General features: G+C 48.8%; 1 protein-coding gene across 1 annotated transcript in view; it reads right to left on the bottom strand.

Annotated features, from left to right (window-relative positions):
• SGMS1 (sphingomyelin synthase 1) overlaps window positions 1-11,035 on the bottom strand; it is a 30,985-nt gene extending 19,950 nt beyond the window's left edge. Inside the window, exon 1 of the mRNA XM_007520754.3 lies at window positions 10,203-11,035. Within this exon, the coding sequence (XP_007520816.1) occupies window positions 10,203-10,828 (626 nt within the window). The 5' untranslated portion in view covers window positions 10,829-11,035. The remainder of the gene's footprint in view (window positions 1-10,202) is intronic.
• Between the last annotated feature and the right edge of the window lie 2,307 nt (window positions 11,036-13,342).

The following is a 13,342-nucleotide window of genomic DNA, read 5'->3' as shown; positions in this document are numbered from 1 at the left end:
GGGTGGTTCAATATATGTAAATCAAGAAATGTGATCCACCACATCAACAAAATTAAAAAACAAAAACAAAAAACACATGACTATTTCAACAGATCCAGAGAAAGCCCTTTATAAGAGTCAACATTCTTTCATGATCAAAACACTTTAAAAAAAAGGGGGTAGCAGGAGGCGAGCTGGACCGTTCCTCAGTCTAGCTGAGTCTTGTATCCAGCAAACCTCCAGCCAACATCACACTGTCCCACCCAAGTACTTACCAGGCCCAACCCTGCTTCTCTGCTGAGATCAGACGAGGCCGGGCATGTTCAGGGTGGGGCGGCCGTAGACAGCCAGCATCTCACTCAATGTTGAGAAAGGAAAAGTCTTCCCACCTAGACCAGCTACATGACAGGGCTGCCCACTCCCACTGTCCCTATTCAGCACCGTCTTGGGAGTCCTCGCCATTGCAATTAGGCAAGAGACAGGAATAAGAAGAGTACACACAGGAAGAGAGGAAATACAACTGTTACTGTTTGTAGATGAAATGACAGCTTACATGGAAAATCCAAAAGAATCCAGCAAGAAGCTCCTGGGAAACATCAAGCAATGAAGAAAAGTTACAGACTACAAAATCAATATACAAAAAGCAGTGGCATTTCTCTATACAAACACCCAATCAGACAGTGATCCAGAAATCAATCCCACTTACTACTGCAGCAAAACAGGTCAGACGTCTAGGAATAAACTTAACAACAACACAGTGAAGTGAAAGCCTCGTACGCTGAAAACTGTGAGTCGCCATGCAAGGAAAACGCTACAATGAAATGGAAAGGTAGGCGACACTCATGGACTGGGAGAATTAACATCGTCTATGGACTATGTTAATAAAATGGCTATTCCACCCAGAGCCAGATTCACTGCAATACCCCATCAGGGTCCCACCAGGTGTCTTTAAGAGAATAAAGCAAGGGGGTCGGGCGGTGGCGCAGCAGGTTAAGCGCATGTGGCGCAAAGCGCAAGGACCGGCGTAAGGATGCTAGTTTGAGCCCCTGGCTCCTCACCTGCAGGGGAGTCACTTCACAGGCGGTGAAGCAGTTCTGCAGGTGTCTGTCTTTCTCTCCCCCTGCCTTCCCTTCCTCTCTTCATTTCTCTCTGTCCTACCCAACAACGAATGACATCAACAACAACAATAATAATAACCAGAAGGCTACAACAACAAGGGCAACAAAAGGGGGGGGGGAATGGCCTCTAGGAGCCGTGGATTCATGGTGCAGGCACCAAGCCCCAGTAATAACCCTGGAGGCAAAATCAATCAATCAATAAATATAAAGCAAAAGCCACAAAAGTTTATGTGGAATCATATGAATGCCCAGGATTTCCAAAGCAATCTTGAGAAAAAAAGGACAAAACTGGAGGCATCATGGTGTCAGATTATATTGTAGGACTACTGTAATCAAGACAGCCTGGTACTGGAAAAAACAAACAAACAATCAAACAAACAAAAACAGACAAGCAGACCAGTGGAACAGAACTGAAATTCCAGAAATAAGCCCCCACACCTATGGTCACCAAATTTTTGGTTAAGGGCCCCAAACAAAGCACTTTTATAACATCCAGCCATTGCGTTTCACCCTACTTGTCCTTTGTACATTGATTCTATGACTGTAGCTGCTGACATGTCTTTCCAGCAGACAAGAGCCTACTATCCAAGGATGTTTCTAGTCCAAGTTCACAGTAAAGAATCTCTAATCCTCAGAGTATTGTAGGTGGGACTTTGGGGAAGTCCAGTTTCTCAGGGACTCAGATACTTGCCCTGAAGACAAGAGTAACACTGAAGGACTTATTTCAAGGGTTGGCTGAATCAAATGACAATCCATGTTAGAGGAAGAAAAAAAAAAAAACCCTCAGGGCCAGGCAGTGGTGCACCTGGTTGCACAAGGACCCAGGTTCAAGCCCCTGGTCCCCACCTGCAAGGGGAAAGCTTCACGAGTGGTGCGGCAGGGCTGCAGGTGTCTCCCTGTCTCTCTCCCTCTCTACCTTCTCTTATTTCATTGCTGAAGAAGCAGGACAGTTACTCAGTCAACTGGATTGGGGAAAGCAGGCCCACAGCTACAGATAACAACAGGAAATTTTTGTCCTCGTGAAGTTTATACTTGACTAGAGTTAGTTCATTTATTTACTTTCTTATTGCCCCCAGGCACCAGGGTTTAGAGCCTCCACAAGGACTCCACTGCTGCCCACAGCCATTTATTCCTACCCTCACCTTTTCCCTTTCTTTTATTTGATAGGACAGAAAGAAACAGAGGAGGAAGGGGGAGAGAGGAGAGACATCTGGAGCACTGTCTCATATTCACGAAGCTTCCTCCACTCCTCCTGGGTACCGAGGGCACGAACCTGGTTCCCTGCACATGGTGAAGTAGGTGCTTTACTTACTGTACCACTGTTGGCCCCTACAGGTCAGGCAACAGACATTTTTAAAATGGAGCTATTACTGTGTGAACAAAAATTCCCCAGAAGATAACCTCTCTGCAGTTTAGTTTCACTTGTCATGGCAGCCAAACGCAAAGCCTAAGGACCATTAAAGGTCAGCTTTGCAACCTGTAGTGTAAGATAGATTTATAATAAAGTGAAAAGTCAGAAACTCAGCTATTGAATAGCGGTCTGAAGAGACCTGCTTCACAGCATATGTTCTGTATCAAGAGCTTTACTTGATCACAACTCTCCAAGACTTTAAAGCGATTTTTAAAAAAATATTGAACGGAGCTGTTATCATCAACTACCTGGGTGATCAGAAGAAGAAAGAAAGAAGTACTGTGATGTGACCAACTCGACGTGGTGAGAAGCAGTGACGAGAGCAGGGTCAGATGAAGGTTAAGTGTCAGGGAAGAGTCTGGCCTGCCGGGTGAGACACAAACTACACGGGTTATAGCTCTGAAAACGAGATTCTGTTGGGGAAATTGTGCAGATGTGGTTGAACACTGGCAGGGCCCACCCACAAACCACTCTATTTCCATGCAAGTATTATTTACAGATCCCACCACGTTATCCCCTCAGGGTGTTGCTAATTCAGTTAAAACCATTGCAACAGTTGCTAAGGAGGCTTCCACCTTCCCAACATGCCCTTTGCCTCTCTCCACCCCCTTTCCTAGCCAATCCCTTCCCGACTTGCCACTTGCAGAATCCTCCCATAAAAGCCCCTCCTGCTTCTGCTCTCTTTGCTCCTCTCTCTTCTGCAACCTGACCTGGAGAAGGGCTGTTGAGCATAGTGGGAGGCGGCCATTTTGCTAGCTCCACGTGGCCTAAACCGCTGTGCCCACTTGCACCCAACTCTGGGGCGCCTGCGTGAATAAAGATTTGCATTCCCGCTCCGCCACACATTCCTGGTCTCTTCTCTCTCCCCCGCGATGCAACCTGACAAGATTCCATCCACACAAGGGAGATGGATGAACTTTCTTATGCTGACTGTGCTTTCCTAACAAAGAAGAATTAAACCCAAAATAAAAGTGTTTTCCAGTCTCTGAACACAAAATATACACTGCTGTTAAATATCTAAAGACCCAACCACAATATCAAGAGTTATAATCCCCAACCCCCCCCAAAAAAAAATCATATGAATTTTGTTTTTTAATCTCTTCCTCCCCATGAGATGAACACAGATCCATCTCTCAACAGAAATGCCACAGTGGTTGTGAAGTAGGCTCTGTTGACATCATTTCCCCTTCCTGGTTCCTCCCACCTGGCCACCAAATGCAGGAATTCCAGATGTGTCAGCCAGGAAGTTCTTCCCACTCCATCCCACGGCTCTTCCCTCTGCCTGCAACGGGACACTCTATCCTGGGACCTTTAACCCTTCCCATTCCCTGCACGACGAGTTCTCCTTGCCAGGACTTGTATCAGTCCTAGGAAAGCACGTGGCCCCAAAGAAGCCATGCTGGAAAAGACATACCAGGACATAAAATCAAGGATTCACAGAAATCTTCTATGAGGAAGGTGTTTCTGGAGCCAGGCAGTGACACACCCAGTTGAGAGTACAGGACACTGTTAACACATGCAAGGGCCTGGGTTCAAGCTTCTGGCCCCCACTTGCAAATACTGCAGGCCTTTCTCTCTCTTGCCCCATCTACCTGTTCCTGCCCTCTCAATTTCTCTCTGATGTAGCAAATTAAGAAGAGAAAACAAATGCCAAAAAAAAAAAAAAAAAGCCACTGGGAGCATTGGATTTGTGTGCAGTTACCCACTGAGGCCCAGTGATAACCCTGGTGGCAAAATAAGAGAGACAGAAAGAGAGGCAGAGAGAGAGAGAGAGAGAAAAAAAACAAGAGAGAGAGAGAGTAAGGAAGGAAGAAAAAAACAATATTGCAAAAGAAGCTATCCTTCTGGCTTTAAAAGATAAGGTACTCTAAATCATGTAGAAGTCATGGGGTCTAAAAAAAAAAAAATTCACACTTTCTCACCATCCCAGTGCAAACTGTATTCGTTGATGAAGCACTGTGAGTCTGAGTCCTCACTCCCATCCGGTGACTTCGGTTGTGTCCTGAGCTGTCCTCTTGGCCTCTCTTACTTCCCTGTTTAGTATATGGGCACCAGAAGGGTTTGCTTAAAATATAAACCTTGTCACTGCATTTCTTCTTCTCCTTCTTCTCCTTCTCCTTCTCCTTTTTCTTCTTCTCCTTCTCCTTCTCCTTGTTTTTTTTTAATGATTTTATTTCTTAAGGAGAAAGATAAGAGGGGAGAGAAACAACCAGATATCACTCTGGTACACGTGACGGTACAGGGATTGAACTCGGGACCTCATGCTTGAGGCCAATGCTTGATGCACTGCACCACTTCCCAGACCGCACTGCATTTCTTCTGGTGACTGGCCACCACCATTCTTAGAGAGAAATCCTAAATGCTTCCCCCACGGCTTACAGTGCACTGCCTGGCCCACCACCAGGCATCACGGGGCCCGTGTCACCATCTTCTCTCGGCTCACTCAGCTGTCCCTCCAGGAAGCCTCTGCATGGTATCTCCCCCTTCCCCCCTACCTCATCTAACGCCGGTGTCTGGCCCACTCACTGTCAGCTCACTGGAGGCCTTCGTAATCAGCTTGTGTCAAATAACCACCTTCTCTCCAACACCCCCAATATCCTTTTTGCTTGCTTGTTTTTCCTCCAGGGTTATCACTGAGACATGATGCCAGCACGACGAATCCACAGTTCCTGGTGGCCTTTTTTTTTTTTTTTAATCCATTTTATTGGCTAGGATAGAGAGAAACTGAGAGGGGAGGAGGAGGGAGAGAGGGAAAGAGATACCTGCTGACCTGCTTCACCGTTCACAAAGCCTTTTCCCTGCGGGTGGAGAGCTGGGGGTTAACCCAATCCTTGTGTCACTCCCTGCGCTTAGTATATGTGCACTTCACCAGGTGTGCCACTGTGCCCCCTCCCCCGTGATCTTTAATCCTATATCCTGTTCCATTTCCTTAGAGGTACCTGCTGGTCACTGGTTTACTGCCCGCTTTTCACACCATACAAGCAGCAGGGGCCTAGACTCACTGTAACAGGGCCCAGGCCCAGAGCTTGGCTCACAACAGCTTGTTCAGTAAATAAAAGTGGACAGGAGTGAATTAATTTTCGACGAGCACTTTGTATGTAGCAGAACGTGTACCGTACAATGGAGATTAAAGATGGGTAACTGATAAGATTCTAGTCTTCTTCCTTGAGGTACTGACCATCCAGGAGGGGCAGGCACAGAAAGGGGAAGGCTGAAAGACATGACCTTGGCGTGTTCTTGGGAACCTGTAAGGCGGAATAACTAGAGACCAGTTCTAACCGGCTGGACGTGGACCGTGAAGGAGCCTGAGTTGCCTGCTAAGGAAATGGACTGAATAATCAGTTTTCCCACGGTACTGCTCGAAGTCAGGAAAGTAGTGACAGGCAAGGAATGCCGCTGGGACTATTTGTAGAGGCAGAGCTGCTGAAGTCTGGGTTTCTGGGTTTCTAGGGACTGTCACTACATGTCACTGTCCACGCTGGAGGTGGGGGGGGAATGAAGGCGTAAGGGAGAGGGGATAAACCTGTTTGCCAGCGAGTGGAATTTTGGTCAGCATGCTCAGGATCGTGACTTCTCTGCTGGCTAGCCGACTCTTGACTTGGGGGTCTCTGCAGTCCTGCTCCTGGGCCTTCGTCTTTGTCAAGATATTCACAGTGGCCTAACAGAGCTGAGCCCCCAGCATAGCACACAGGGGGCTCCTGTGTAAGACGAAGTGGTTTAGTCGTACAGGAACGGTCCTTGCCAAACCCGAGTGTTTAACGCATTCTTTTTATCATGCTTTCTTAAAACGAGGGACACTTGTTTTGCAGTGTCGTCTGACACACGTGCAGGGATCTACCCCACCCCCCACCCCACCACCAGGAAATTCTCCTAGTCAGTGGCTTGGGAGTCCAATTCTAAACGGGGAGACAACATTATTTACGATTTTAAAAACTGAAATATTTCTCAAGGACAGGCACGATTCTTGCCTTCCACCCCAGTGTCACTGGAGCCCCAATGTGTGGGTCCATATATATGTAGACAGATATGCACACAGACACTAGGGAAGGTGGACAGAATGAAAGGGAGCAAAGAAAATTTCAAGTACAAAAAAAAAAGACAAACCCACAAGATGTTTTAACGGTAAAGGACATCTCCATACGACGTAAGGACAGAACCAAGTGTCACTCGCAAATTCAGTGCCAAGCCTCTGACTGAAGGGCTCATTGTTGGGGGGGGGGAAGGGGGAAGGCTACCAAAGTCCAGTTGTCTCTTTTCTCAACTAAGGAACCCTCCTCGGCAGATTCGGCCTCTGGTTTTTTTCACTAAGAACTACAAGACCCGGGAACAAAGGCAAGCGGTGATAAACCAAGAATCCCTCTGATACGCGAGTGCATTTTAATCTTCTTTAGAGCCGGGGGAAGGCTGTTCACTCCCAGCCAGTTCTTGGTGTGACTAGTGCATCTTTCTTCCCTCCCCTACATGTCTGGTGTGCCACCCATACAAGAAAGGTCTTAGAGAGGAAGCCAAGGGACCAGGCATGTGTCCTCATTGGGAGGACAGGGGTCGGGGGGCTTACGGTCTGCTTTAGGACAACAGGCTTCCATGTCCACCAAAGAGGAGACTTCAAAGAACCCTCAGTGTAACGCATTCTGGACAAGAAAAACAAAACTCTTGCAACCTATAGTGTTTTAACGTAAGTGACTGATGAAATAGAATCAGCGGATCCCAGTTATGTAGAACTACAGAGACCAGCTAGACCGGTAGGTTCCTGAGATTTGAGAGGCACGCCTGTATCCTCTAGCAAGATGAAACAAGACCAGGGCCAGAAGCCAGTCTGCCTCACTGCCGTCATCTGCCTTAGGCGTGAACCAACTGCTTGGCGGTTGATGAGCAACAGAAATGTACCAGTGACTCCGAGGCTGGCAGCATGTAACTAGGCAGCACAGCATTAAAAAAACCGAGAGAGGACAACAGAGTGGAGCAGAATTCCCTGCTGAGAGAAATATAGACAGTTGTGTACTTTAAAGAAATATAAATAGTTCTTTACTTAAAAGAAATTAGCCCTACGGGTAGGTAGGACTTTGCTCCGAACAAGAACAGTATTACAGAAAAGTTAGTGGGTTAACTGACACGATGCTATGTCCTGGGGGCAGTGAGCTGTTCGCTTGCAAGGGAGAATTCTGATGAAAAAAAGAAAAACAAACAGAAAAAGCCCACTTAAATCAAACAACACAAATCAGAGAAAACCTCAGGATACTGGCACAAGTTGCCCTTGTTTCCGTATGGGAGAAGTACTGGCAAGATTCTAATTTTTTTTTTTCCTAAGTAGATTTTAGGGGGCAAAGTAAAAGTCCAACGTGGAAAGGAAGCTCAGCTGCAGAGAATGTGGTTATTAAAGTCGAAGCACCTCAAATGTTCAGAAATCTATTCCTGTCTATTTAGTCTCTTGAAATTGAAGCAAACAAGAAAAGTCTTCGACCAACTCAAGTATCTGCCATTCTATTGTTTCCTTTTCAGATTTATCTTGAACACTGTGACTGCATGCCCCAACCAAAAAAAAAAAAAAAAAAAAGGAAGGAAGGAAGGAAGGAAGGAAGGAAGGAGAAAAGAGAGGAAAAGCAAAGAAAGAGAACCGGCTACTGAAACAATTTCCGTTCTTTCTTCCTACAAGGTCAGGATAGTCCTTTCCAGGCAGACCATCTGAAACTGTTTGTATTTCCACTTGCAAACCTGGAATTCATCAGGAGAAAAAACAAGACTTCACACAAAACATACTAGGGGAAGACTCGTAGTTTCTGGTACACAAAGGTCAGTATGCATCCGCAGTCTGTCTTTGATTTTCTTGACGTAAGGTGACTTACGTGATAGTCAGTAACCACACTGTGCGTCACCGGCACGGTCCGCCAGAGAGAAAAGCAGTTTCTCAACAAACCAAGCTCCCATTTCCCTGCATGGGCCGGGCAGTTCACACACCAGACACACGGGAAGTGTGGGGGTATCCCGTTTATCCTGGAGACCCCTAGAAAGTAGCCTTCCTGCCTGAAAGAATCTGTATTGAGATTTTTATGTTTGGGGGGGGGGGGGGCGTCTAGGGACTTGGGGTAAATGAAAGCCATTTCGACTGACCTGAAACTAAAAAGGGATAGTGACTTAAAATCCAGAGAAGCTACGAGCTGTCTTCAAGATGCAGACCCCCAAATCTTCATCTGCAATATTCCTGCCTTTAAGTTCATGATAACTCAACAGCTGGCTCTGCTTTATATCTTAACTCTTTTTTTTTTAATATTGCATTTATTCGTTTATTAGGGTAGAGACAGAGAGATCTAGAGGAGTGTGGGGAGCTAGAGAGGGAGAGACACAGAGAGACACCAGCAGCACAGCTTCACCACGTGGGAAGCTTCCCCCTGCAGGTGGGGTATCTGAACTCTCTTTTCAGCCACCAGGTTCCAGGTGCTACCATGATGCCGACCAGACTTCCCTGGGCAGACAACCCCACCCATGTGTCCTGGAGCTCTGCTTCCCCAGGGCCCTGCCCCACTAGGGAAAGAGAGAAACAGGGTGGGAGTATGGATCCACCTGTCAACACCCATGTTCAGCGGGGAAGCAATGACAGAAGCCAGACCTTCCACCTTCTACATCCCACAGTGACCCTGGGTCCATGCTCCCAGAGGGATAAAGGATAGGAAAGCTGTCAGGGGAGAGGATGGGATATGGAGTTCTGGTGGTGGTAAATGTGTAGAAATGTACCCCTCTTAGCCTATAGTTTTGTCAGTGTTTCCTTTTTATAAATAAAAATTAAAAATTAGATTGAAAAAAAAAAAAAAACCAGAGAAGCAGCAAAGGGGACAGCCACGGGGAGCTTTGCACTCGTGAAAGCAGAAAGCTTGGCATGTTCCTGAACAGCCCTCCCTCCCCACGCCTACACTGAGGCATCTCCCGCCAGGGTCATCTTGCTGGACAGCCTGTGCATGCCCAGTGCGTGGCTTCTTCACAGACACACCACCATGGTTCCAGAAGCCCAGTGTGTGGGCAAACAGTCCCGCAGCTGCTCACGGAGCAGCTCCTGAAGGGGTTACTGTACCATCGCGACTAGCTGTCCAACAATCTGTTCTGTCGGGAGGTGTCGGGCAGGTCACATTTCTGTAAAATGCAAACAGGAGGGCTGGGCCGGGCAGTGGTGCTCCCGGTTAAGCGCACACAGTGCAAAGTGTGAGGACAGGCGCAGGGATTCTGGTTCGAGTCCCCAGCACCCCACCTGCGGCGGGGGGAACGCCTCGCGGGCAGCAAAGCAGGTCTGCAGGTGTCTGTCTTTCCCTCTCCCTCTCTCTCTCCCCCTCCTCTCTCACTTTCTCTCCGTCCTGTCCAATAAAATGGAAACAATGTCGGCCAGGAGCAGTGGATGCGTAGCGCTGGCACCGAGCCCCAGCAATAACCCTGGAGGGGGGAAAAAGTGGAAATAGGAGAAGACCCTCTTCCGTGGTCTTCCTCACGCTGCGTGAACACTGTACGACACGGAGGGCAAACGCACTTGCTCTTAAAGCTTCCGGAGCTGCGGCTGCTTCCACAGACTGTGGTTTAGACCCATAAACACTGTCGGATAAGCTTCCTTTACAGCAACGCACACTGGACGTTGGCTGTGCGCACAGCCGCTGCCCCACCCGCCCCAACAGCCCCCGGGGTCGTCCACTCTGAGAGCTTCTGCTTCTACTTACTTGTATTTTAAGAGCAGCCACTGAATTAGCCAGAGTCCTACGAGGATCATGCCGTTGATCTCACAGATGGAGAAGGCCCACTGCACCCGGTTAAAATGATCAAAAAAGGTGTCCGGGAGCGGAGGCTGCACTTCCTTGGAAGGGACTCGTTCGTGGACCACCGAGATCATCACTGTGGTGAGGAAGAAACAGAAGAGTGCGTATAGGAAGGCCAGGAAGGTCTTGCCCCACTCCATGGGGTACTGAGAACGCTCCAGCTCAGGCATGGGGATCTTGACCATCTCCTTCCTGTACCCGTTGGGAATCCCGTTGGCTTGGATCGTGGCGCTGAAGCCGCTGTCCGGGGTGGGGACAGCGTCTGTGCCCATGCTGACGTGCCCGTTGGCGTGCCCGTTCTTGTGCACTTCCAGGTGGTGCTCCATTTTCAGGGTCTCGATCATGTCCAGCAGCCTCTGCCCGTTGTCGGAGGAGACGCGGGACAGAGGGGGCTTGGCGAAGTCCTCCGGGGTGAGGTTGATGAGGTCCTGGCCGGTCAGGTGTGCCAGGGGCTCACAGTACTCGGGCATGGCATTCTCCAGCAGCCAGTCGGCCACCTTCCTGGGCGACCAGCTGACCACTTCCTTCATGGTCCCGGAGGGCGGCGCGCAGGTGGCGGCCGGGTCCTGCAGGTCAGCAGCTCCCGTGGCTATGGAGCGCCGTTCCGTCCGCCCCTCCAGGCCGGGGCTGTCCCGTGGGGCCTCATGGCAGAGACGCGCGGGGCCGGGTGGCCAGGGGGGCCCCCGAGTGCCTCATGTAGCCAGCCGTCCGGGGTGCCGCTGAGCGCTCAATGCCGGGGGTTCACCGCATCTCTGAGCAAGACTCTTCCTTCTGCGGAGGCAAGAGAAGAAGTCCAACAACTCAGGCTTCCTCGCCAGTGTCCTCCAGACGTACAATGTGGGTTTCCCTGAGGGGGAATGGGAAAGCCAGCCTGCTGCTGAATCACACAGCTCCCCGACTCATTACGAGACCCCTCGCGCTCTCTCGTTATCCTCCCCTGGAAAAAAGAAAAAGTTGTAAGCAACTTTTTTAAGAAGCGGAAATGGATCAGAGTGAAAGGGAAACATTTTATAACCTCTCCAAGACTGATTTTTTGTTTTTTGTTTTTTGGCCTCCAGGGTTACTGCCGGGGCTCAGTGCCTGCACCATGAATCCAGGGCTTCTGGAGGCCTTGGTTTTTTTTTCCCCCTTTTGTTGCCCTTGTTGTTGTAGTCTTGTTGAGGTTATTATTATTGTTGTCAATGTCGTTCATTGTTGGATAGGACAGAGAGAAATGGAGAGAGGAGGGGAAGACAGAGAAGGGGAGAGAAAGACAGACACCTGCAGACCTGCTTCACTGCCTGTGAAGTGACTTTCCTGTAGGTGGGGAGCCGGGGGCTCGAACCGGGGTCCTTATGCCGCTGGTTTTTGCACTTTGTGCCATGTGTGCTTAGCCCGCTGCACTACCACACTACCGCCCAACCTCCCAAGAGTGATTTTTTTAATCTTTATTTATTGATTGAATAGACAGCCAGAAATTGAGAGGAGGAGGGGAGACAGAGAGGAGAGAGACAGAGAGACACCTGCAAACGTGCTTCACCACTTATAAAGCCTTTCCCCTGCAGGTGGGGACCAGGGGCTCAAACCCAGGCCCTTGTGCACTGTAATATGTGCGCTCAACCAGGTGCGCCACCACCCCGCCCCCAAGAGTGATTTTTCCCCCCCGCTCCTGAGAAATAACCCAGCAACGCTTTGGACAGCGCTCACACTGGCTGTTATTTTCATCCGGCACACGTTTTCTGAGATTACCTCAGCGAGTATGGCATCTCTGTTTAACTTTTATGCTCTGTGCAGTGAATAAATCATTTTTAAAAGTTTTTTTTTTTACTTTATTTAATTTGATAGGACAGAGAGAAAAATGAGAAGTAAGGGGGATCAGAGAAGGGGAGAGAGACAGAGAGATGCCTGCGTCACTGATTGTGAAGCCTTCCCCCTGCCGGTGGGAATGGTCCTCACGCTTGGTTCCATGTGCGCTTACAGGGGTGCCACCTCCCGGCCCCTTGGGAATGAGTTGTTTTGAATATGCACAGCATACAGACATTGTAAATATGACTCTGGGCAACCATAAGGGTTGGTTTTCATGATCACCTGGTCTAAGAATGTAAATTTATTATTTTTTTTCACACAAAGGCCATCAGTGTACCTCTTTTTCCAAATAAAGTCGCTTCCCAGATCTGAGCATTATTGGCACAGCTAGAGTTCCTCCTGCCCTGAGGGTTTGTGTACCTACAGCTTCCAGGAGGCTGTGGAATCTCAGTTTCTGACTTAGTAACCTGATCCCGTGGGCTCACTGAAAATAAGAACACATGGTTCCAGAAGCCTGAGGGAGGGGCCAGCCTCCAAGATTAGCCCTGAGGTTCAGAGTTCCAGCAGGACGCTTTGACTCAAAGCGTTTAAGCTGTGATGTGCAGATGACGGGAATGTACAACTTTAGGGAAGGCCGACTGACAGAATTCAAACCCTAGAGAACTTTGCATGAGTCAGTTTGTTGGACGTAACACTGATAAGCCAGTGGGAGAGATAACAAGAACTGGACCTGCTTCCTTCTTTACTGATTTCTCCGTTCCCTTCAGATACAGGTATTTCTTTTCGAATCATCACTTGAAACCGGGAAAAAGAAAGTCTCAAGAATAAAGACTTAGTTCTGTGCTAAACCTAGCCTTGCACAGTCTGACGCTCAGGCTCTCCTGTACAAAGCACTAGGGAACCTTCAGGCGGGCATCAGCCAACAGCCCTTCACTTCAAAGACGGCGCTGGGGGCCGGGTGGTGGTCCATGCGGCAGGCAGTCCCTACACACAAGTGGCCACGTGCCAGCACCCAGGTCAAGTCTCTGGCCCCACCTTCAGCTTCAGGGGAAGCTGCACGAGCGATGGCGTGCACTGTTGCAGGGGTCTCTCTGCTCTCTGTCTGCCAACACGCCCTTTCTCACTGTCTACCAAAAAAATGAAAAGACAAAAAAAGGAAAAGAAAAAAGAAAAATTAAGAAAGACATAATAGTCTTTACGATACGGGGAGGGGTCAAATGGCAGGGGACAATCCAAACCACTCTGAACCCTCCACACAC

The sequence above is a fragment of the Erinaceus europaeus genome, chromosome 1, assembly GCF_950295315.1.
Source record: "Erinaceus europaeus chromosome 1, mEriEur2.1, whole genome shotgun sequence".
Classification (NCBI taxonomy): domain Eukaryota; kingdom Metazoa; phylum Chordata; class Mammalia; order Eulipotyphla; family Erinaceidae; genus Erinaceus; species Erinaceus europaeus.
This window is presented reverse-complemented; position numbering and strand designations above follow the sequence as displayed.